The sequence below is a fragment of the Lynx rufus genome, unplaced genomic scaffold (genome assembly GCF_022079265.1).
Source record: "Lynx rufus isolate CCGP_SWC_20201006 ecotype Redwood Valley unplaced genomic scaffold, mLynRuf1.p SCAF_20, whole genome shotgun sequence".
Classification (NCBI taxonomy): domain Eukaryota; kingdom Metazoa; phylum Chordata; class Mammalia; order Carnivora; family Felidae; genus Lynx; species Lynx rufus.
The window spans coordinates 27,463,874-27,489,551 of NW_025814835.1; the positions used below are offsets into that span (position 1 = coordinate 27,463,874).

The 25,678-nt window shown below is 39.2% G+C and overlaps 1 protein-coding gene across 10 annotated transcripts in view; it reads left to right on the forward strand.

Annotated features, from left to right (window-relative positions):
* The window catches only part of HDHD2 (haloacid dehalogenase like hydrolase domain containing 2), a 47,401-nt gene that overhangs the window by 3,754 nt on the left and 17,969 nt on the right, over positions 1–25,678 (forward strand). For 3 of the 10 annotated variants that reach the window (XR_006963317.1, XR_006963318.1, XM_047086453.1), the window contains exons 2-4: positions 10,317–10,427; positions 14,385–14,593; positions 18,371–18,455. Coding sequence is in view for 8 of the 10 variants with exons in the window: in XM_047086453.1 (XP_046942409.1) it covers positions 10,327–10,427; positions 14,385–14,593; positions 18,371–18,455 (395 nt within the window). In the remaining 2 variants the exon portion in view is untranslated. Of the gene's footprint in view, positions 1–464; positions 1,194–1,218; positions 1,396–1,435; positions 1,570–1,596; positions 1,840–2,617; positions 3,473–6,434; positions 6,560–10,316; positions 10,465–14,384; positions 14,594–18,370; positions 18,456–25,678 lie in introns of those variants that run through there. The other 7 variants (XM_047086454.1, XM_047086457.1, XM_047086455.1 and 4 more) reach the window with 7 other exon arrangements.

Sequence of the window (25,678 nt, forward strand, 5' to 3'; positions counted from 1 at the left end):
AAAGTGGTCCAAGTTCATTTTTCTGCATGTCACTGTCCAGTTTTCCCTATATGATTTGCTGAAGAGACTATCTTTTTTCCATTGGATATTCTTTCTTGCTTTGTCAAAGATTAGTTGGCCCACATTTGTGGGTCCATTTCTGGGTTCTCTATTCTGTTCCATTAATGTGTGTGTCTGCTTTTGTGCCAATACCATACTGTCTTGATTAGAGCTTTGTAATACATCTTGAAATCTGGAATTGTGATGCCTCCAGCTTTGGTTTTCTTTTTCAGGATTGCTTTGGCAATTCAGGGTCTTTTCTGGTTCCATACAAATTTTAGGATTGTTTGCTCTAACTTTGTGACGAATGCTGGTGTTATTTTGGTAGGGATTGCATTGAACATATAGATTGTCTTGGGTAGATAGATATTATGGACATAGATATATTATATAAATAGATAGATATATTATCCACTTGCTTAGAAGCCTTCAGTGCTGTTTTAATCTGGTTGCAGCTCTTAGTTCTCATGGGTAAACTAGGGAATTTCTTTTCCTTCAAATATGCCCTCACATAGAAAATAGACTTAGCAAATATGAATAATAAGACAAAAACAACTCTCAGACCCTGTGCGGAGGAAAACACTTTCCAAAGCAAAGTGTTCTAGCCCACAACATGGCCAACTGCAGCTCGGGACAGAGGGGATGTTGGATGGGTTCTGGCAGCATGGGTCCCCAGTCAAGGGGTCCCAGAGTGTGATCCTATTATGTCAGACTGCTCCAGAAAGTCTTTCATTTAGTCCTTTTCACAGAGATTGCATAGGATGATCAACTGCACTGAAGGAGTTTAATTTGAATCAAAGGCAGCAATGGGATCAAAGTAGAGCCTCCCAACATGTGCGTGGGAGGGGAGCAGTGAGGGACATGGTTCCATGTACCTCAAGGAACTGCTCCCCTAGGGACGACAGGCAAGACCTGTGGTAGCTCTCTGATGAGAGGCAGGGTGCGAGAGTTGACAGCTTAAGGTTTTGTAACAGCTGATGCAGGAAAAGAGGAACCTCGCTGCCTAAGGAAGTGGTTAATAGACAGCTACAAGTGCCAGATGCTATTCTGGTTGCAAAGCAGGAAATGACTCCGGAGACTGAGTATTTCAAGGAAAATATCAAGGAGATGACTTCCGATATCCTTCCAGAAGAGGCAAGAAGTAGTGGAGCGAGGTAGGGCGTGGCAAAGAAAGGTACTCAATACTTGGTTCACCAGTGGTGCTGTAGGACACAGCTGCTGAGCAAAGGCAGAGGTTTTGGTTTCTTCTCTTCCATTTGGGGCTGGCTGGTCGCGCCCTTGAGAGTGCGAGTGTGAAGAACAACTTTTCCCTCTGGAAGGTGCTGAAGGAGCAGAACTGAGCGGACAACCTAAACGGTTAGGGAGCTGCTGGCGGATGGGGCGGAGTTAGATAGGGAGAGGAGGGACTTCCGGTGCGCCCCTCGGCCCAGTTTCCGGTGTCCAGCGGCCGCTTGCCTGGCGCCCTGGGCTGGTCTCGAGGACGCTGCGGACGGCGAGGCTGTGCTGATTTTCCTGGTAGCGGGGCCTTTGGTGAGGACGGCGTGCGGAGCAGGGGACGAGCGAGCACCCACCCATATGGAGGCTGCATTTCTTTATGAGAGGGCTCGGGGATACACCGATTGCGTCCCTAGACCACCCCCTCTTGGGCCGCGGACCAACCCACGCGCGCGCTCAGTGAGGACGGCCCCACCCCTCCGGGTGGGGGCGGCACCACGCATGCGCGCAGCACTGTTCCTGGAGCTTAGGCCGGGCCCCGGGGGCGTGGGGCAGTCCGTCGCCCTGGGACTCATCGCGAGTCAGGTGTGGTAGTCATTCTTCAGAATGTGCCCCTGGACTGTATTTTGAAGCTGGCGTCCCTGTGGGTCAGTCTGGCCAGGTCCTGGAGTTTGCACTGGGCCAGAGTGCAGTGACCAGTCTTGGGGCCCTTTCCCACTCAGGGGATGGAATCGCAGTTGTTAGTGCTGATAGACCTTTGTTTTTGGAATCCTTCCAGTTAGTGACCAGCATGCATGAGTTAATTCACAGGTCTGTATTGAGCGATGAGTAGTGCAGCGGAAAAGGAACACAGCCCCTTTCCTCACGGAGCTTAACAGTTGGCACCGAGCAGGAAGGAGCACGCCGGGAGGTCCTGGCCCAGCCCTGGGAGAGGAGTTGGACTCTGGAATGCCAGAGGAAAGAATGCTAATCTGAAACCTATGTACCGCAGGAGTTGGCCAGGGAAAAGGAGGACGTAGGGGATGGCCAGGGGTGGTAGAAGTCAGGGAACAAAAGTGGTTCCAGACAAAAGTCCAGCGATGAGGGAGGCAAATGTAGGCCTTGGGGCCGACCTCAGTGCTGTGGAACTTTGGTGTGGGAGTAGACAAGTTGGAGAGGTAAACCAGGGCTCTGCACACCCGTGTTCATGGTTCAGACTTCATCCTGAGGACAGTGCAGATCAACTGGAAGATTAAGTGGATAGTGACTATTTAATAGTATCATTTTTTGAGTGCATACAGTGGTTCTAGACTTTTCTACCGGAAGTACATTGGGAAGAAAAGAGAATTTGTATTCTCGGGGGGGGGGGCGGCCTAGGAGGCGTATATTGAAAAGTCACAACCTCCCAGGAGAAAATTGTTTATTGAAGTCTGGTTTAAATATTTACACAAGATTTGAATGGCATACCAAAGTATGTACTTGGCTTGGTATAAAATGTTTTCCCAAATGCTCAAGTGATTCTAATGCTTTACAACCTTGCATCATATCATACTACTATTTTTGTAGTTCTTGATAATCCATCATGTACCCTCCCCTCCCCCAGATACATAACCCAGCCTTTCCATGTGGGGAACACTGGTCACAATACATGTATTACTTTCTTTAATCATCCTATCAACCGTTACAGGTGGGTGTAATCTTTCTACTTAAGCAGTGATAGAAACTGAGGCTGAGAGGTTAAGAAAATTGCCCAAGTTCACACAGCTGGTGAGCTGCTATTCAAACATTCACTGCACTGCTTCGCTTCAGGGAATGGATTTGGGGTGGAAATAAGATTTGAAGCAGAGACGGCATCTAGGAAGTTGTTGAAATAGGCTAGGTGAGAGGCGATTTCAAAACTAAGATCGTTTTAGCAATGATGAAGAGAAGCGAGCGGGTTCAAAGAAGGTAGAACTGACATGGCTTGGCATTTGACTGGATGGGAGCAAGGAGTGAGAGAGCCTGGTGGCTGCATCAGGGTTGCTGGGGTTGCCATTCACTCACTCACAAGAATTGCAGGGAAAAGAGCAGCTTTGAGGGTAACAAGGGCTTGTTAGATTGAGATGCGCCGCGATATTCAAGGGGGGGGCGGTCCTTCTGAAGTGTCTTGCAGAGTTCCTTTTGGCACGAGAGAGAATTTACTTTTCTTCTTCGCATTGAATATATGCCATTCGTTCTCAGTTGTTGATGACTTCCTAAGGTATGCTGCATATATAACCTGTTCAAACTATGGGAGATGGTGGGACAATGGCCCCAAGATAAACAAAAAAACAGGGGACTACTTGTGAAGCCTTTACAGTTCTTTTGAAGGCGACACATTTATTTTACGATTATATTTTAGCAAACACTACCTCATAGTTCAAGTAACAAGTATGACGAAGTTTCAGACAAGATCATGGCAGAAGTGGTCAAGGCCTATACCAGGGTGAACTGAGCTGGAATATTTTGAGGTTTGAGTGGGTCACCTCAGCGTTTTTCTTCGAGGCCCCAGGCAATCATTGTCAAATATGTAATGCTCCAGAGAGAGCATTTTAGAGTTTACAAGGTATGTTCTGTGGAACTGATGAAAGCGAAAACATAGGCTTTTTAAATGCTGTGGTTAACATTAAGCCTATGTGGATGCTTCTATAAGGATTAAAATGATCAGTATTTATTATGACCATTTGCTGGCTCTAGTTGTACAGGTTTGTTTTTTTTAACAATACAATTCTTTTGTTGTTTATCTAGCCTTGTTTGTATTTTCTTCCATAATCTCCTTCAGAGTTAACATTTTTTATTAAGTATTACATGTCTCCCATAAAAGGTGAGTTTTGAGAAGCAATTTTAGGTTCCTCTGTGTATAAAAAAGAGAATGTTTTGTCTTTATTTTGTGTAGCCTTACCTTTTGTGCTGCAGTGTATTTTAAATTAAAGAATCCTTTTAACTGTTACTCATCCAAATAGAGTAGGAACAATCCGGTCTTTTGACTGGCAGTTTGCCCTGGCAGGTAGGTAATAGTTGATGCTATTGTTGATGTAATCCTCCATTTTAGGTCACAATCGAGTTCAGAAGTAGAATAATGTATAAGACTGTTATAAAAAGACAAATTACAGATAATGTTGATTAGCCAGAGCTCTTAATATCTTTTTTCTTTTTTTTTTTTGGTCCCTGTGCACCTTTTTTCGCCCCAGAGATACTTTTTAAAAGACAGAACCAGGGATTTGTTTAAAATCAAAATAGTTTGTGGATGAGGGTTGTTATGCTGAGTGTGTTAATAATTAGTTAATAAATAACTAATTTAGTTGTTTACAGCTGTATTAAATACATAAGGAATGATTGATTAACTATAAACAGACTGTTTTTATTGTGAAATATGTCTACACAAGAGTCTGTCAAACATACATGTAAGTTTTAAAGAGTTCTAATAAAATTAAAACCACCCACATACTCACCATCTAGGTCAAGAAGACTCTAGAGGCTCCCTTTGTGCTCCTAGTTTGCAGCTCCTCTCTGTCCCCTGAAGAAATCACTCCGGATTCTTGTGATAATCATTCCTTTGCTTCTCTTTACACCTTTGTATGCATACCTATTTCTGAATGCTAAAATATGAAACCATACTGAAGATATTCTTCTGTGACTTGCTTCTTGCACTCTAGTAAATTTCTGAGAGTTATCTAGGATGATTCGCATAACTGTAGTTTGTTCATTTCCAGCGCTTGTATTCTGGGTATGAATATACCACTATTTCTTTGCCCATTCTGCTATTGATAGACATTTGAATTGTTTCCAGTTTCTGGCTCCTAACAAACAGTGCTGCTATGGACATTTTTGTTCAAGTCTAATGGTACAGAAGGAAAGAATCTTTCCAGGATATAATACCTGGGAGTGGAATTGTTGGGTGGTAGAGTATGGTGATTCCAAACTGGTTTCCAAAATGATTATACTGGTTTATTGGCTCACTAGCAGCATATGGGAGTTCCTGTTGAAAATCTTTTCGTATCTTCAGACTTTTAAACCTTGCCAATCTCTTGTTTGCAGTGATCTCATTCTGCTTTAAATTTGTATTTCCCTGATTACTAATGAGGTTTGAACATCTTCATTTGTTTGCTATTCAGATTTGCTCTTTTGTAAAGGATATATTGAGATTCTATGCCATTTTTCTACTAGGTTGTTTGTCTTAATACTTAAAAAGTTTATATTTCCTGGATTCTGGTTCTTTTTCACATGTGTTGGAAATTTGTTTTTCACTCACTCTGTATATTATTACTCTCTTTCCAGTACTTTTAAAAGTTCTCTCTTCCAGAAATTGAATTTATCTGCCTTTTCCTTTATGGTCTGTGCTTTTTATATCTTAAAAAAGCCCTTCCTATCCTCAAGTCGTGAAGATATTCTCCTATCTAAACGTTTCACAGTTTTGCCTTTAACATGTGGTTGTTTAATCTACCTGGGAAAAAATTGTGTGTGGTATAATATGGGAGTGCAATTTAATTTTTTCTCCTGTGGTTATTCAGTTTTCTAACACCTCATTCTTTCTTCACTAATCTGAAATTAACTCTTTTGTATCAGGTTTCTACACATGGAGTGGGGAATCTTTTCCTGTTCCAGTGATCAGTTTGTCTCATTATGTGCTAATACCACAAGATCTTAGTTAATTACAAGACCACATTAATCAAATCCAGATATTAGGTAAAGCAGGGTCCCACCCTCTTTTCCTTCTTCAGTTTTGGCTGAAGTATCTCTTGACTATCTTTGGCCATTCGCACTGATGTATAGCTTTGAGAACCAGCTTATCAAGTTCCACAAAGCACCTTTTGAGATAATGATTCAAATTGCACTGAGTCTATAGATCATTATAGGGAAAACTGACCTCTTTACAACATTGGGTGTTCTAATCCATGAAAATCGTGGCTCTGTATGTTTAGGTCTTCTTTGTGTCTTTCATTGAAGTTTTAAAATTTTGCCATTAGAAAGTTGACATCTTTGGTTAGACTTTTCCTGGTAACCTAATATTTTATGCTACTATTGCAAGTAACATTTTTAAATCAGTTTTCTAGTTATTCGTTCGTGACATAGAAATGATAGTGATTTTTAATATTAATTGCTGTACTTTCCTACTGTTTTAAAATCTTGAATTTTTATGTATAGAATCATATCTGAATAATAATAGTTTGCTCTTTTCCAATTCTTATACCTTGTTTTTCTTGCTTTAACTGCTCTATCTAGGGTATTATTTACACCGTTAAATGGAAGTGGTGGTTATTCCTTGTGTTATTCCTATCTCAAAGAAAATGTTTCCGGTGTGTTACTGGTGAGTCTAATGTTGGCTATAGGCTTTTTGTGGATAGTCTTTACCAGCTAAAAGAAGTTCCCTTCCATTTTTATGTTGCTTAGAGTATTTTAGTGTGTATAGATACTGAATGTTATCAAATGCTTTTTCTGCAAGAATTGACATGATCAAACATCATTTTACTTCTGTCATCTATTAACGTGGTAAACAGGAATCGGTTTTCTAATTTAAACCAAGCAGTAGTAGGATAAACCCAACTTAGTCGTGAGGTGTTTTATACATTACTATGTTGACAGTCACTTTCTCTCAGCACATTGAAAATCTTATTCTAATGTGTTTTGGCTGGCATTGTGTCAAGTGTGAAGTCAGCTGTCAGTCTGCTGCACCTTTGAAAGTAATGTGTCTTTTCCCTTGGCTGCCTTCAACATCCTTTCTTTGCCTTCAGTGTACACGGTTTAGGTATGGACTTCTTTGTATTTAGTTTGCGGGAATGCTTTGGGCTTTCTGAATCTGTACATTGGTAGTTCTTCGTGGTTTTTTGCACAGATTTTCAATCTTGGCTTTTATTCTTTAAACACATAGGCATATCCAGTGACTGATAATTACATTATCACAGGAGTCCTTATACGACTGCTCTGTGCATTGTTGTTTCTGGACGTTCTTCCTTCTGGTCCTTGTTTCTGTAGGCATCTTGCTCATTATGCTTAGAATTTTATTTTATTTTATTTATGGGATTTCTCTGTTGTTTGGGCTGAAAGTAATATTTGGGGAGGTTTTGCACTTGCTTCAGCCGGGCACCTGCTAGTCAAGGTCATCCTAATTAAAATCTTGAAGGTTCTCTGAGGACTTGTCTTTAGATAATGTCTGTAGGCTGGGTCCAGGGCTGGCTGATGGTCCAGGGCTGGCTGTAGCACTTTCTTCCTTTCACTCTCTGGGCCAAGTTTCATAGCAGCTGATATTATTGTAGCTGACTGAGATGATGTGGGGTGGAGTGCCAGTGATGGTTTACTTCTGGTTCATCCTTATAGTGAAGACTCTGCTTTTAGATTGAGAGGGTCTATCTCTTCAGGTGGGTTCTGAGTTTTATCTTTTATACCCTGAAGGAGCCAAGGGAGGGGGAAATCAAGGTAGCCTAGTGTGGGCAGATGCTCTAGGGCCAAAATGGTGTTTTGCTCACCTTCTGGTTTCTTGCTTTTATTTAGATCTGAGAATTCCTTATTTTCTTCCTTCTTGAAGCTTATATACACACACACATATATATACATACATGTATACACTCTTGAACAACACGGGTTTGAACTGTGCTGGTCTACTTATATGGGGATTTTTTTCAATAAATACAGTATAATAATGGAAAAGTATTTTCTTTTTTTTTTTTTTTTTTTCAACGTTTATTTATTTTTGGGATAGAGAGAGACAGAGCATGAACGGGGGAGGGGCAAAGAGAGAGGGAGACACAGAATCGGAAGCAGGCTCCAGGCTCTGGGCCATCATCAGCCCAGAGCCCGACGCGGGGCTCAAACTCACGGACCGCGAGATCGTGACCTGGCTGAAGTCGGACGCTTAACCGACTGCGCCACCCAGGCGCCCCTGGAAAAGTATTTTCTATATGACTTTCTTTTTTAAAATTTTTTAAATGTTTATTTTTGAGAGAGAGCGTGCACACACATGTGTGCGAGCAGAGTGGGAGAGCAGAGAAAGAAGAGAGAATCTTAAGCAGGCTCCACACTCAGCACGGAGCCTGACATGGGGCGCAATCTCACAAACCGTGAGATCGTGATCTGAGCTGAAATCAAGAGTCAGATGCTTAACCGACTGACCCACCCAGTCACCCCCCCTTTTGATTTTTCTTAATAACATTTTCTTTTCTCTAGTTTACTTTATTGTAAAAATATAGTGTATAATACATACAACATACAAAATGTGTATTAGTCAATTTTTATATTGTCAGTAAGGCTTCCAGTTGACAGCAGGCTATTAGTAGTTAAGTTTGGGGGGAGTCAAAAATTATACCTGTATTTCTGACTGTGCAGGAGTCAGCATCCCTAACCCCCAGGTTTTTCAAGGGTTGTGTGTGTATATTTTAATCTAGTATTGTTAGGTTTCATTTGGAGTGTTGCCAGCTGTGTTATTGGAAACCCAAGTCCAAGAATATTTTTTTTTAAATGAGCATACCAGAGTTTATTCATCCACAAATATGTATTTACTTGTCAAAGTAGGCAACGTGGGAGACTACAAGTTTCTGCCATTGTTCAGGATATATTTGGAACTCTTTTTTTTTTTGGAATTGGTTTCAAAGCCAGTAGCATATTCTTTTAAATATCTTTATTGGCTACATTCTTTAAAGATGAAACTTGGGCTTACCATAGAATCCAGCATCACACTCCTAGGTATTTATTTACCTAAATGAATTGGAAACTTACATTAACACAAAAACCTGTGCCTGAACGTTTATAACTGCTGTATTCATGATCACTGAAAACCGGAAATACCGAGGTGGAATTCAGCAGGAGAATGGATAAGTTGTGGTATATTCACATTATGGGATGCTATTCAGCAATGAGGACTAAACTGTATTGATCCTGGCAAAGGCATGGGTGGATCTGAAATGCATTTTGCTAAGTAAAAGAAACCCACCCCAAAAGGCTGCATGTTATATGATTGTATTCATATGACATTCTGAAAAAGACAGAACCACAGAAAACATTAGTGGTTGCCAGGAGTTAGTGGAGGGGAGAACAGTTGACTACAAAGGGGATCCACAGAGAATTTTTAGGGTGATATATTTGATACTTGTTTGCATGTGTGAAATATTATATTATTGTTTTATTATAAAAACAAAAAAATGGAAGAAAAAATGAATACGCTTAAGAAAACTAAAAATGAAGTCCCATCCTCTTTTCTTTAGCTTCCTCTTTTTTATTTTTTTAAGTTTTTTTTATTTATTTTGAGAGAGAGCATGAGCAGGGATGGGGCAGAGAAAGATGAAGAGAGAATCCCAAGCAGGCTCCGTGCTGCCAGCGCACAACCTCACATGGGGCTCGAACCTAAGAATCATGAGCTGAGCCGAAACCAAGAGTCAGACACTCAGCTAACTGAGCCACCCAGGTGCCCCTCTACTCTGTTATTTTTGAACCATGCATCTCTTTCATACTCGTCTGTATAAATGATGTAGTTCATAATAAACAAAGGGGAAAATACACAAAAGGAAAGTTGGATGTGGTTAAGGTAAGGAAAACATCTCCTGACTAAAATTACTAAACTAACTTGAAATTTCCTCTTCAGTAATCTGTAAATACTGGTAGCTCCTTGACCACATAGGCTGTATCAGAATATAATGGTGGAGATGGGCGATTAGAACATTTTCATTGTATATAACAAAAGATGAGAAAGATTTTGCCAATGATTTAGGGCTTCCATCCACTCATTCTCAGAGTACATTTGCTCATATTTAAAAATAAATGAATGAATTGTTCCACCAAAAAGTTAATGTAAGAAATCTGAAAGTAAATAGTACCTTCTCTTTTAGCATTCCCCTTCCTATGGTTTTAATTCAAGATTAAAAAAAAACCAAAAACAAAAAACCTAACCATTGTAAAAGTCTGTGGACCAAATTTTGGATTTTGGATTTTTAAAAACACATTTTCTTCCAGAAGAGCAGCAGCGTAACACTAAGCAGTATCTTTCTGGATATAAATGATATTTTTGAAGACTTACCAGTTTTTAATTGTCCATTGTTTCCTAAACTGTATTTTTAATTTCATTTGCTCTCTCCTAGGGAATGAAAGATGGCAGCACGCCGTGCGTTAAAAGCTGTTTTGGTGGATCTCAATGGCACACTTCACATTGAAGATGCAGCTGTGCCAGGCGCACAGGAAGCTCTTAAAAGGCAAGCTATTCTCCAGGTTCAGCTGACAAATATGTTTGTAAGTGCCATTTTACCAAGGCAGATCATTAGCTAAATGGATGGCCTTAAGATGGCACTTTCCCAGCTTACCAGATATACAGGAACTGCCTTGGGTTTAGCTAGAAGATGTATGTACTGTAATAGCCTCCAAACGCTTGTGTTCTAAACCTTTATTAGGTTTGGCCTTTCAATCTAGTCTTTTTGTTCTTTGTGTATGTGTGGCTTTATCTAAGTCAGTAGTGTAAATTTGGGAATGAAAACTCAAGATTCTAAATAATCTGGAATAAATAGCATTGGAAAAATCACAAATGAATTCTGGAATCACAAAGTGAAACACACACACATACACAGAGGCATAGTTTTGCCCGCTCCCCCTTCACCCAAGACCTTGCATTGAGTGTGCAGCTCATCAAGTAACATTTAGTTAAGAGACTTGAAGTTTTTTTTAAATTTTATTATTATTTTTTTTTTACCATTTACTTATTTTTGAGAGAGAGAGAGAGAGAGAGAGAGAGAGACAGAGCATGAGCGGGAGAGGGCAGAGAGAAAGGGAGACACAGAATCTGAAGCAGGCTCCAGAGAGAGAGAGAGAGAGAGAGAGAGAGAGAGAGAATGAGCGGGAGAGGGCAGAGAGAAAGGGAGACACAGAATCCGAAGCAGGCTCCAGAGAGAGAGAGAGAGAGAGAGAGAGAGAGAGAGAGAGAGAGAATGAGCGGGAGAGGGCAGAGAGAAAGGGAGACACAGAATCCGAAGCAGGCTCCAGAGAGAGAGAGAGAGAGAGAGAGAGAGAGAGAGAGAGAGAGAGACAGAGCATGAGCGGGAGAGGGCAGAGAGGGAGACACAGAATCCGAAGCAGGCTCCAGGCTCTGAGCTGTCAGCACAGAGCCCAACACGGGGCTCGAACCCACGGACCATGAGATCATGACCTGAGCTGAAGTCGGACACTTAACCGACTGAGCTACCCAGTGCCCCAAGACTTGAAGTTTTATATTTATTTCCATCAACTAATTTAATGCTTTCAAAGGTTAGAGACTATCTTCTATTTCTGATGTATCAACCACGGTATTTAACACAAGTCTAGATATAAGTTGAGACTATGGTAAAAGCTTGTTAGAGTGAACTGAATGTGAATGTTTGCTTCTGAGTTCTGAAAAAAAATATTCCGCCATATGACAGAGCTAATAATGCTAAGTACCTTCCTTTTAAAATAATTTAGGGAAGTTTTCAAAAATCAGCAGTACTTAGCATGTGGTGCTTACAATTTCCAACCTTAATATATTCAAGAATGTGCTGTTATTCAAAAAATCTAGTGACTAGTGTCACAGTGCCAGGTATTAGAGCAAAAGATTGACACGATTTTGTATTCTCAAGGAGCTTATTTTCCATCTGGGGAAACACCAGACATGAAGAGCCTGGTATAATCTGTTAGGGTTCAGTTGGAATCTATCAGTTCAGTTAAAGTCATGATGTTCATTATACATGGGCAACATGATCAAAGCCAAGAGCTTTTACTGCCATAATGATGAGCTTTCTACTCTGGATTGAAAGCAAAATCTTTTTCTTTCTGGTGAACAATGAGTGACATCTCTAAGTAGCTCATAAACTGTAAGCCTGCCAGTCTGGGGGGACAGGAGCCTACAAGTTGTTCTCTTACTGGCACTGGGGGGTTTCCATCCCAAAGAAATCACTATACTGTGTCACTTCTGGTTTTGGTTTCTTCCTTCCTCCCTCCCTCCCTACCTTCCTCTCCCTCCTTTTTTTCTTTTTTCTTTCTTTCTTTCTTTCTTTCTTTCTTTCTTTCTTTCTTTCTTTCTTTCCTTTCTTTCCTTTCTTTCCTTTCTTTCCTTTCTTTCTTTCTTTCAATTTTAGAGAGAAAGAGAAGGTGAGCTGGGGAGAGAGGTAGAGGGAGAGAGAGAATCCCAAGCAGGCTTCATGTTTGATCCCATGACCCTGGGATCATGACCTGAGCCGAAATCAAGAGTCAGACACTCAACTGACTGAACCACCTCGGCACCCCTGGTTTTGGTTTCTATGGAAACAAACAGATTAAGGGAAGTTGAGGGACTAGTAAAAAGAAAAGTTTTTAAAAATCCTCATTAAAAGTGATGTAATTTCACAACTTGAACTTGTTCATTTTTAATTATGTTAATAATAGTTATGTTGAAGTAATCAGTTTCTTTTGAGAGATAAGTTTAATATGTTTTTCAGAAGAGCTATCACACAGATATTATACAGTTAATCATGATTACAGTGAACCGTTTAATCATGCAGATTTATTTAATGTTCTTTGGGTGAATACTTAAAAAGATTTTTTCCGACTTATATGCTTGCTTCTTTTAAATTGTTAGTGCTGGGGCGCCTGGGTGGCTTGGTTGGCTGAGCATCCAACTTCGGCTCAGGTCATGGTCTTGTGGTCTGTGAGTTCGAGCCCCACGTCGGGCTCTGTGCTGACAGCTCAGAGCCTGGAGCCTGCTTCAGATTCTGTGTCTCCTTCTCTCTCTGCCCCTCCCCTGCTCGTGCCTTATCTCTCTCAAAAATAAATATTAAAAAATTTTTTAAATTGTGGTTAGTGCTATTACATTTTATGTCCATTCAAGATAGGCATAAAATAAAAAGCAACAGGGTATTAATATAAAATTTTAAAATTTTGCTAAATTAAAATTATTTTTAGATTTTAGATTAAAATATTGTAGAGCTGCAGCACCTGGGTGGCTCAGTCAGTTAAAAGTCTGACTCTTGATTTCTGCTCAGGTCATGATCTCACAGTCGTGAGTTCAAGCCCTGTGTCAAGCTCTGTGCTAACAATGCAGAGCCTGCCTGGGGTTCTCTCTTTCTCTCTCTCTCTCAAAATAGATAAGTAAACTTTAAAAAATAAAATAGAATACTGTAGGACCAAGAAAATAATTTTTATTTTTAAAGAAAGCTTTCATGAATTCTCTTTCTGGTACCTGATTGCCAGTTTAGGTTCCAAAAGCAGATCATGGAATCAAAACAATCCTGTACGTAGACAGTTCAAGGGGAAAACACATTTCAGTGTGTAAAACTGGAATATGTCTTTGAGCATTCTAGATAGTTTCTGTTTCTTAACTTAGTAACACATGGGGGTCTTCCAGTCTCTAATTGACTAGGAAGGAGGGAAAAACATTCTGAGGTATCCCCTGTTCTCTTAGTGTAGATCAGAAGCTGTACCAGAACATGGATCAGAGTTCCGTCTCATCTGAGCTCTGCTGGCGCCCAGCTGTGCAAAGCAGAGCAGTCATCGAACTTCTGCTGGCCCCTATTGTCCCGTCTTTGAGAGAAATTTGCACTGGTACACAATCTCTACAATAACTTTATCTCTCATAATCTGAGAGTATAGTAGTTACAGAGCTTTGTTTTTTTTTCACTTCTTTACTAAAACCCTGCGGTAAAACTTAGTTATTGAAGGCCCTCAAAAAGGTAAACATAGCTTTTACAATTTGACTTTGCAGCCTTTGGAGATTAAGCGGTCCATAGGACGTCTCTGGGGAGAGGGGCGCCTGAGGGCCTCAGTTGGTTGAATGTCAAACTCTGGATTTTGGCTCAGGTCATGATTCTAGTGTTGTGAGATTGAGCCCTGTGCTGAGCATGGAGCTTGCTTAAGATTCTCTCTCTCTCTCTCTCTCTCTCTCTCTCTCTCTCTCTGTCTCTTCCTCTCTTCCTCCCCGTCTCTCTCTCTCTCTCTACCCCCCATTCCATCCACCCCCCTCCACCCATCTCATTCTCTCTCTCTCTCTCTCTCTCTCTCTCTCAAAAAAAAAAAAAAATCTAGGTAGATTACAGAAAAGCTTATCTGCCATAAAAACATTTACTTGGTGACTTATCGTTCATTTTCTGACCTTTGGCAAGTGCTACCAAATTAGGTTGTATGGGGCTAGAATGTAAAAGCTGCCTATTGACATCTGAATTTTGCTTTCCCAGGTTACGTGGTACTTCTGTAATGGTTAGGTTTGTGACCAATACAACCAAAGAGAGCAAGCAAGACCTATTGGAAAGGTTGAAAAAATTGGAGTTTGATATCTCTGAAGATGAAATATTCACTTCTCTGACTGCAGCCAGAAATTTAGTAGAGCAGAAACAGGTTCGACCCATGCTGCTAGTAGATGACCGGGCACTACCTGATTTCAAAGGTACAGGAAATTTGGAAAGATACAGAAATTGGTTCTTCATATTTGCTTATAAATCAGTCTTAAAACTGGACTTTTACAAGTGTTTGTTTTTCCCCAGACTTCCTCTTACTATTATTATTATTGAAATGGTCAAAAGTTTGAATCTAAATTCATGTTTCTCAAACCTGTTTTGACACACTCCACAATAATACAATATGTAGTAACCCAGTACATCTATGTTTGTGTTTATGTATGTTAAACAATGCTTACTCTATAAGGTGTCCTTTGTTTTCTGTTTGGTTTACTTACTTGTTTGTTTGAATTTGATGCTGCTTAGAACCCTCCAGATTAGTTTCACAATCTGCTAAATGGATCATGGCCCACAGTTTGAAAAACCACAGGTCAAAATCATTTTGCATATTATAATCCTCAATTCAGGAGCCACCCTATTAATTTGATTACATGAGGTAAACTCAAGATCTACTTACTTAAAGATAGATATTGGAATCTTACATTTTATTTCAATTTGTGTTAATAGAACTAATCTGATTCCACTTAAAAATGATTGATTATGGGGAATTTATATTTATGATGGGCATGGTTTTTGAGACTGATGAATAAATCTTAATAATATTGTGAAAAAATTGATCTCATTCTGTATAGTGAAGTTTTTAGAAGATTAAACTTTTTTCGTTGGAAAACTTAACAGACTCTGGGAAAATATCCTGGTTTTATGAAGCTTTATCACATTCCTTCTTTTTATAAATGATACTCAGAGTGAAATGACACAGTATAGAAAAATGGGTATATAAATACCTCATTATAAAACCATATGATGGCTTTACAGATAATGATTAGGGAAATTCAGCATGCATATATAGTTAGGCTAAATCTCAAAACTCGTCCCATCAGGAGATAGACCAGTGTATCAAACAGTTATTATTTATAAGAAACAGAAGCCAACTTAGGCTGAATTAAATAGAAAATACATTTATTGGGGCGCCTGGGTGGCTCAAGTGAAGTGTTCAACTCTTGATTTCGGCTGAGGTCGTGATTTCACGGTTCATGAGTTAGAGCCCTGCATTGGGCTCTGTGCTGACAGCGTGGAGCCTCCTTGGGATTCTCCCTCTCTCTCTGTCTCTCAAAATACATAAGTAAACATTTTTTAAAAATACATTTATTAAAAGGATCTGAATGCTGGCAGGAATGTAAAATGGTGTACCTTCTATGGAGAGGAATTTGGCAATAGCTAGCAAAATCACATCTGAGGCAGAACTGCCCTTTGTAGGAATCTGCCCCTAAGAGATAGTTACAAAAATACACAATGACCTACAATCAGAGTTGTTCATTTTGGCCTTATTTGAAATAACAAAAGATTGGAAACAACCCAAATGTTATTAGAAGCGGCTCATTGGTTAAATTTATGATATGTCCACAAAAAATGGAATGCCTAAAAAATAAGGGCAAATTCTATCTCCTGATAAGGAGTGGCCTTCATAGGATATATTAAGTGAAAAAAGTAAGGTATAGAAAATCTGATGTATTTTCTGTGTAAGAAAATGAGAGGAAAATGGATATATATGTATACATACACACACACATATGTATATATGAAACAAATATATGTGTATATGTGTGTATATATGTATACATATGTATATATGTATATATATTTCATATTTGTGAAAGGAAGCTAAAGAAGGATAAATAGGAAATGGAAAACTGGTTACCTAAAGGGGGAGGGAGGGAGAAAGAGATTAAGAGACAAGACTGCTATACAAGTATCTTGTTACATAGCTTTGCCTTTGGAACTGTATATATATTTTGTATATTTAAAAGACAGTTCAAAAAGAAGCCAGTCCCTGAAAACTAAAATCAAATAGAAACAAATAAACTTAACTCTGCAATCAAGTTCATACCCACTTAGAGAAAAGAAGCACTTCAAGTGACTTTAAAATACAATATTTTTACTCTTTGTTCATAGTGGGATAAATTCTAAGGATAAAAGAACTGCAAAGAAATTGTAAACTGCATTTATTAGCCTTAGTGTTATTAGTAATGTTGGCTAGTATTATTTTGTTTTTAATGTTTGTTTATTTTTGAGAGAATCAGAAAGACCTAGTATGATTGGGGGAGGGGCAGAGAGAGCAGGAGAGAATCTGAAGCAGGCTCCAGGCTCTGACCTGTCAGCACAGAGCCTGACGTGGGCTCGAACTCATGAACCGTGAGATCATGACCTGAGCCAAAGTCGGATGCTTAACCTACTGAAGCCACCCAGGTGCCCCTACGATTATTTTTTTTTTAATTTTTATTTATTTTTGAGAAAGAGAGAGAGAGTGGGGAAGGGGCAGAGAGAGACGGAGCGAGAATCCCAAGCAGGCTCCATGCGGTCAGCTTAGAACTCAGTATGGGGCTCAAATTCCCAAACCATGAGATCATGACCTGAGCTGAAACCAAGAGTTGGACGCTTAACTAACTGCACCACCCAGACACCCCTGTTATTATTATTTTTTTTAATATTTATTTATTTTGAGAGAGAAAGAGCATGCATGGGGGCAGAGAGGGAGGGGGAGAGAGAATCCCAGAAAGGCTCTGCGCTGTCCTGCAGAGCCCATTGAGGGGCTTGAACTTATGAACCATGAGATCATGACCTGAACTGAAATCAAAAGTCGGATGCTTAACTGACTGAGCCACTCAGGCGCCCAGATACTGTTATGTTTATTTTTTTTTATTTTTTTATTTTTTATTTTGTTATTTTTTTTTGGATACTGTTATGTTTAAAGCAAAGTAGTAATCATGCTAATATTGGTAGTACCCAAAATTTTATGTGTAAGTGAAAAGAGATACAAATATAGCAACAAATAAGCTATGTATTACTAATTTTGAATTTAAAATATTATTAACAACTCCCTTGTTCTCTTAAAAAATACACGTTATTTGCTTTTCCACTGCAAAGGTCTAGAAGCAGTGACAAACAATGCTCAGAGGATGGTGTACTACCATTTCTGAATTACTCTACATTCGGGGCTACCAGTAAGGAGGAAATTGGAAACCTTGGGTATCTGCTCTTTCTATTTCTTCCCCTCACATTTTGGTGGACTCGATGATGCACATGGTTCAAGACAGGGAATGAGAAAGGCGAATAGGAATTGGTATGTGGATAATCCACAGGACCTTTAATCAGTCTTTTACTAATTGCGATGGTGAATGTACTCGTTTGGTTCTCATATCTGAAGTTCTGTTATCAGATACCAAGGCCTTAAACATGCTTTAATTATAAATTCATATTTGTGGAACTAAAACTAAATTAGGCATTTCAGTAGGAAACTATAGAATGAATCTACATTCCATATTTATCACGAATGTGTTTGCCTCAACTGTGTCAATTAGAAAGTCTAATTTCCCTTGCCTCTTAGACTTTCAGTTCCTCATCAGTTGCTATTGATCTGATAGCTCATAGAGAACTCATGACTGTTCTTGTTGATTGTAATCAGCAAAGCTTTTTAAAGTTAGAAATTGTCACTTGTTCGAGAACATGAAGTTACAAGTTTCTGTGGAGATCTTCTAGTTACTGAGTAGCTGTAACACCATGCAAAAGGAATATGCAAAAACACTAGAAGACCCTTTTCTTTAAGTATTATTTATACTTCCAAAGTACATTGGGCAGGATAATCTCTTAAATTTCAGATTATGGCTACAGTAAAAATCTGTATTTGATTGACTAAAGCTATTTTATTATAAAATGTATCATTACTGTTAATTGCATTTTTCAACAATTACATATTTTTCCTTTCCCAGGAATACAAACAAGCGATCCTAACGCTGTGGTCATAGGACTGGCACCAGAACATTTCCATTATCAAATTCTGAATCAAGCATTCCGGTAAGTCTTCAGCTATTTATTTTTCATCTGATCATATACTACTCTCTTCCCTTCCTTATTCTCTGTCATGCCAGGTTATAGATATATTTTACTTTCTGGCCACCCAAATTGTACATGACGATAGATATCTTCAAGATCACTTCAAGATCAACATTAAATCACATTGCTTACTATTTGCTTAGTTTTTTAAAAATAATCAATATGTTAAAAAGTGGTGATGATCTTTGGGGTTTTTCTGGTTTGTAGAATCAATATCCTCGGGCAGAAATTCATAATAAAATTGCAACTCTGAAGCTAGCAATTTTGTAATGGAACCCAAGTCCACCTGCTCGATGGGAAGCAAAGCCAATCACTGAGATATAGGTTGACAGCAAGGAAAGCTTATTCGAGAGGCAGCCGGAGGAGGAGACCAGAGGACAAACCTCAAATCTGCCTCCCCAGAGAGGTAGAGAACAAGTGTTTTGTAATCATAGGGGTTGAGATTACATAAATATTGATGAAAAGGGCAGGGAAACTTACATGAGTATTCATGAGGAAAGATGGAGCGTGATCACTGAGCAAACATATATGTGACATATCCCATGTTCACTTTGGGGTGGAGATTTAACCCCAGAATAAGGCAAAATTCAGCCCCTGATATCAGGAGGTTATCTTAGGACAAAGAGAAGAAGAGGCTATGGGCATGCTCTGAGAGCTGGTATAAACTGAATGGGGTCTTGGGCTCATTATCTTAAGTAAGGAGTGCAGGGCTTTGCTTGTTCATAGACTGGAACCATATCAGATGACCTTGAGTCCAAGCTTCTGCAGAGACAGCTAGTGGATTTGTTAGTGGGATCTGAAAAGACAAAATAGCTGATTAAGGGGCAACAGTTCTCTGAATAACAAGATTTAAACTTTCTGCTCGTTTTAACCTTGTCAATCCCGTGGGGCATAGTTTCAGTTTTATGTTTTATTATCATTTCTGTGATTCTCCATTGACTATGCTATTCTCTGAGGAAGATATCATCCAGGCTAACGCTCCAAAAACAGTACATGTGATTCTTCCTCCAATGACAATCTAGGCTATCAAGAAAAGTTGACACATTTGGCCACACTTTCAGAGATTATTTGATAAGTGATAATGGTAGTCTGAACTGGGATGGTGGCAATAGAAATGAAGAAGCAGATTTAGGTAGTGTTGACATGACTTGATGGATGGTTGGGTTAAGGGGGTGAGGAAGACCAGTGAGTCAAGGAAAATGTCCAGATTTCTAATGTGAGCACATGTGACAGAACACTCCCAGTTAGGGTTCAGGAGGTCATAAGTTTAGGTTGGGGCTATTGGGCCTTTGGGGTATCTAAGTGGGGGTGTTCCAAAGGCTGTTGGTAGAAATGGGGGGAAATAACAACACGGAAAATGTTATAAACCTTCACTTGTGTGTCCATTTTTTTACGTGAACTTTTCACTGCTGCTTCAAAAAGAAGACAGCATACTGGTTCTCATACTTCCTAAGATAAATTGTATCAGAATTTACCCGCAAATCTGCTCTAGAGTGAGATCGATCTTTTTCCTTGAATTTTTCATTTTTCATAGATTTTTCATTTTTCATCTTTTATTTCTTGTCAAACCATTAAACAGTGTAATTTGCCTTTGAATTTATGACGAGCTAAGTAGTTGTAAATATTGCATCAGGTTACACTGAACTTGTTAAAAAACTTTTAATAGCTTGGTAAATTTTTGGTATTTAATTACAAAGAATGCCATAAAAACATCATTTTCTTTCTAGTACAGAGATCTGCAAGAATCATTATAATGTATACTTGATGTAGAATTCATTTCTTGATGTAGATGTATGTCTAAGAATCAGAATGTTTTTAGGAAACTTTAAAATTCACTACAGGGTTCACACATCTGGGCACATTTTTTGCTGTTGATCTTGGAAATGGATGTTCTCATGGACAGTCTTTATGGTCAAAACTAGCACTTTGGGAACATCCACCTTTTTCCCCTGCATGAGCATTAATTTTAGAACCTCAGTTAATGGAACCTATGGCTACTTATGCACTTTTATTTGTGACTTTCTTAGTCACTGTGATGGTCAAGCATTTGTCTAAAAGGAATGAACCCACTTTTTATAGCTGCTCAGTATCCATTTACTATATTTGCTGGAGAACCATTGCTATGCCATGTTGCTTGAAGATGTACTTTGGAGTATATAGTATTAAGCTTTCTTTTGCTTCGCCTACTTCAGTTATCCTCCTTTAGCTTCTTGGGGAAAGGGGCGGGTGGTTATCTGACGTGCTCTTTAAGTAAAATTTGCAACTGTGCCACAATCAGTTTTCATTTAAAATAGAGAACTTGCTATGAATTCTTACTTCTGAACTTATCCCACTACCCTTTACCCATTTGTTTAACCACAGAATTCAAGGAGAAGGTATCGATCGATTTTAGCTGGTAATTTGGGAAGGACATATTTAATAGGAAGTTGGGAGGTCTCTGTCTTAGATGAATACTAGACTCAGGGTAATAAAAATGTACGTTGACATAATACTGACTTTGTAATTGCTCGGATGCTGTCTAATTAGTACACTTCCCTAACCATATTGATTTTTTTAAACACTACGTTTTAAAGCATTGCAGTGCACTTATAGGTCAACTCTAATTTCACAAATGCACTTAACAGCTGGGTGGAGAATTAACAGAAGGATTTTAGGTCTTGCCCTTCTTTGCATATTGATGTCTCCACCGAGACTATGCCTCCCAACCAATGACTACAGCTGTTTGGATTGTGTGTGGCAAATATAGACATCTCAAATGAACCACCGATTAGCTAAATTACTATTCAGGTTGATAATGAGAATAAGCATTGGATTTTAAACCCCATTGCATAGCTGCCTTGAATAACAGCTTCAGGGGCATATTGCCCTCAGGCAGATACATCAACCTTCCACATTACACTGCCTCTTATTTACTGTGTTTTGAATGGGTACTTCCCCGCCCCCCACAAATGCACAGTACAGTCTGTCTACAAACGTGTGTTAAATGTCTGAATGAAATTGAGAACACTGAATTTAAAGAATTGATTTTGGGGAAGGATAGGAACCACCTATAAGGAGTAGATACAATTTGGGTTTGGATTCTGTAAGACATTCAAATCCTAAGAGCCGTTGGTTGGTGGCTTTCCCCCTTTTGTCTCATACTAAAAGATACAAAGTATAATATAATGAACACTCATATGCCTGTCAACCAGTTTAAGAAATGCAAACTGTCAGGGGCGCCTGGGTGGCGCAGTCGGTTAAGCGTCCGACTTCAGCCAGGTCACGATCTCGCGGTCCGTGATTTCGAGCCCCGCGTCGGGCTCTGGGCTGATGGCTCAGAGCCTGGAGCCTGTTTCCGATTCTGTGTTTCCCTCTCTCTCTGCCCCTCCCCCGTTCATGCTCTGTCTCTCTCTGTCCCCAAAATAAATAAACGTTGAAAAAAAAAAATTTAAAAAAAAGAAATGCAAACTGTCAACACATTTGATATCCTCTGCATATCCCTCCCCAATTTTATTGCCCAAGACCCAAAAGTAACCAAGGTTATGAATTTTGTGTTTATCGTTGTCATACATTTCTTTATACTTATACCACATACACAGGTATCCGTAGACAGTCTGTAGTAGTATTTTGTGTGTTTTATATGGTACATATTCATCAATTTTCTTCATCTTCTGGTAGTATTGTATGAGTCATCAACGCAAATATCCAAAGCTCTAGTTCCTTCATTTTCCCAGCCATAGTATGAGCTTGTAGCAAGGTTTTTTTTCATCTTCTGATCTGAGTTAGAAACCCGAAGCTTGAGCATTTTAGTAATGGACCAATTATAATTAAATTTGATGATCTCTATGAGGAGAAAGGCTGCTGGGCAAGCAGCTCACTTAATAACCCAACTTGAAGTTAGTGACAAAACTAAAAAAAAAAAAAAAAAATCACAAAAGTAATATGTCTTCATTGTAGAAAAGTTTAAATGTTCAAAAAAGAAAAAAGAATAAATAAAATTACCTGTAATCCTGCCACCTAAAGAGAACCCCAGTTAACATGCTAGCACATAGCCCGTTTGTTTCCACGCACATAAATATTTCGATAAAAATAAGAATGTATGACACTGTGTGGTAACTTGCTTTTTAAAAGCTCCTGAGTGGCTCAGTCTTTTGAGCGTCCAACTTTGGCTCCAGTCATGATCTCAGGGTTCTTGAGTCTGAGCCCCACATCGGGCTTGCTGCTGTCAGCTCAGAGCCTGTTTCGGATCCTCTGTCCTCCCCTCTCTCTCTGCCTCTCCCTGCTCACACACATTGTCTCTCTCTCTCACTCAAAAATAAATAAACATTAAAAAAAATAATAACCCCACGACATATTGTACAAGTTTTTCTGTATTCTTTTTTTTTTTTTTTGATGTTTATTTATTTATTTTGAGAGAGAGAGAATCCCAAGCAGGCTCCATGTTCTCGGTGCAGAGCCTGGGGGAGGGCTCAAACTCATGAACCATGAAATCATAACCTGAGCTGAAAGCAAGAGTCAGATGCTTAACCAAGTGAGCCACCCAGGCACCCCGTTTTTTATATTCTTAAGTAGTCTTCCAAAATGTGTTTGAGTGCCACAGCATATCCCAGTTTAAAAAGTGCAATAAATTGTGTAGCCATCTGCTTCCCATTAGTTATTTCCAGGATTTTAAAGTTAGTTTTGAAAAAATGAGAACATGTTTTCTAAGCAGTATTCGTGTTCATTCCTTAAGATTGTGTTCAGAAGTATCGTTGCTGGGTCAAAGGAATTTGGGGGAAAAAATTGCAGAGAATAGCTTAACCTAGGAAAAATTAAAGTTTTTTTTTTTTTTTTTTTCTCTAAATTAAGCGCAGCTGCCCTGGAGCTTCTAGAGGAGCTTATTAAGATGTCCTTATCACTGGAGATAAGTGACATCACAACTTTCACAGGTAAATGCAGAGATGCAGGCTGCTTAATGATAATGTTTCAGGACTTTGTTAATGACTTCTTTCCTATAATTGTTGCAAGGTACATGAGTCCCCAAAAAGTCTTAAAGGGGTGTAGAAATTAGGTTTTTTTGGTTTGGAGGAGGAGATTCTTATTACCGTGAATGGTTTCTGTTAAATATTGAATTGCTTTCTTCACCCCATCTCCTTAAGAAAGGAAACAAGACGTTTACTCTGGTATATTCAGTTCCTTAGAAAGAGAAGAAGAGAAAGGGAAGAAAAAAATGAACAATACTGGCCTCAGATATTATGCATTTGGACAGTAACTCCTGAATTTTTTTCTAGGTGTTTGGAGCCCTGGATAAGAGCAGTTCCAAAACGATGTGGCAGCAGGGTGTAAAGTAGGAATATTTCTGTGGGCTTTTTCTGTTTTGAAAAGGCTGATTATGATGCAGTTTTTTTTAAATTTTTTTTTTAACGTTTATTTATTTTTGAGACAGAGACAGAGCATGAACGGGGGAGGGTCAGAGAGAGAGGGAGACACAGAATCTGAAACAGGCTCCAGGCTCTGAGCAGTCAGCACAGAGCCCGACGCGGGGCTCGAACTCACAGACAGTGAGATTGTGACCTGAGCCGAAGTTGGACGCTTAACCGACTGAGCCACCCAGGCGCCCCTATGATGCAGTTTTTTAAATTGAAGTCCAGATTATAAAAATAAAACACTTTGGAGGTGAGAAATTGTTTAAGACTTATGAACATGAGTTATGTAAAGCATTCCATTATATATATGTATGTATATATATATGTATATATATATGTATATATATATATACACATATATATATATATGCAAGAGGACTTTATATGCCAGTTTGAAAATCAGAATACAGAACTGAGTTGAATATGAGTCACTAACTACTCTTCTTTTTTAATCAATTGGGGAGATTCTTTTATGGTCAGGGCAGCTCTTGCTCCTCCAAATAAAAGCTTCAGGTGAGTAAATCACATGAATATATTACTGATTTTTTAAATTGGATGTATAACAGGCACAGTAAGGTGCACAGATTGTCAGTATGCAACTCAATAAAATTAAAAAAATTTTTTCTTAATGTTTATTTATTTCTGAGACAGAGACAGAGGATGAGTGGGGGAGGGGCAGAGAGAGAGGGGGACAGAGAATCCGAAGCAGGCTCCAGGCTCCGAGCTGTCAGCACAGACCCCGACGTGGGGCTCGAACTCACAGACCACGAGATCATGACCTGAGCCGAAGTCGGATGCTCAACCGACTGAGCCACTCAGGTGCCCCTCAATAAAATTTTACACATAGACAAAACTGTGTAACCTCCACTCTGATCAAGAGCCAGAACATTTAGAGCGCCCTAGAAGGCTCCCTAGCCCAGTCAACACTACCTCTTCCGTAAGGTAACCACCATGATTTCTGTCAGTATTACCAGTTCTTGATCCTCATGTGAATGAAATCATCTAATTGTAGCATGTTTGTGTGTTTGTGAGATTACCCAGGTTGTTGCATATAACAGTACTTAGTTTTGTTTTCTTCTTTTTCTTTTATTGTTGTTATGTTGTACAGTAGTCCATTGTATGGATATGCCACAATTTGTTTATTTATTTTACCATTTATGGCATGTAGATTGTTTCCAGTTTGGGCTGTTATGAATAAAGCTGCTACGTACATTCTTCTACATGTCTTTTGGGTGGCGTATGTGCTCATTTCTCTCGGGTCTGTTATCTAGGAAGGAAATTGCTGGGTAATAGGATAAGCACTTGTTTAGATTTAGTAAATATTGCCGAACAGCTTTCCACAGTGATTGTACCAGGTCATATGTTCCCACTAGCTATCAACAGGAGTTCTACTTGCTCCCCATTCTCATCAGTGTCTTGCTAGTCTATGTAATTGTAGCTGTTCTGTTTGGTGTGGGTGGTGGTATCTTACTGAGTTTCAGTTTGTATTTCCCATATGAGTAATGTTGTTTTCACATACTTATTGGCCATTGGATAGCTTTTGTGATGTGCCATTCAGATCTTTGGCCTTTTCTGACTGGAATGTATTTTTCTTACTGATTTATAGGAGCTCTTTATACAGGTCTTTGGTTGGACATATGTACTGCAGCTATCTTATCCCTGTCGTGGTTTGCCTCCGTTAGTAGTATGAGAATACTAATCATATGAGGACATGAAGTTCTTAATTTTGATGGAGTCCAATTTGTCCATATTTTCTTCTATTCTGCTTAAGAAATCTTTGCCTACCCCACAGTCATGAAG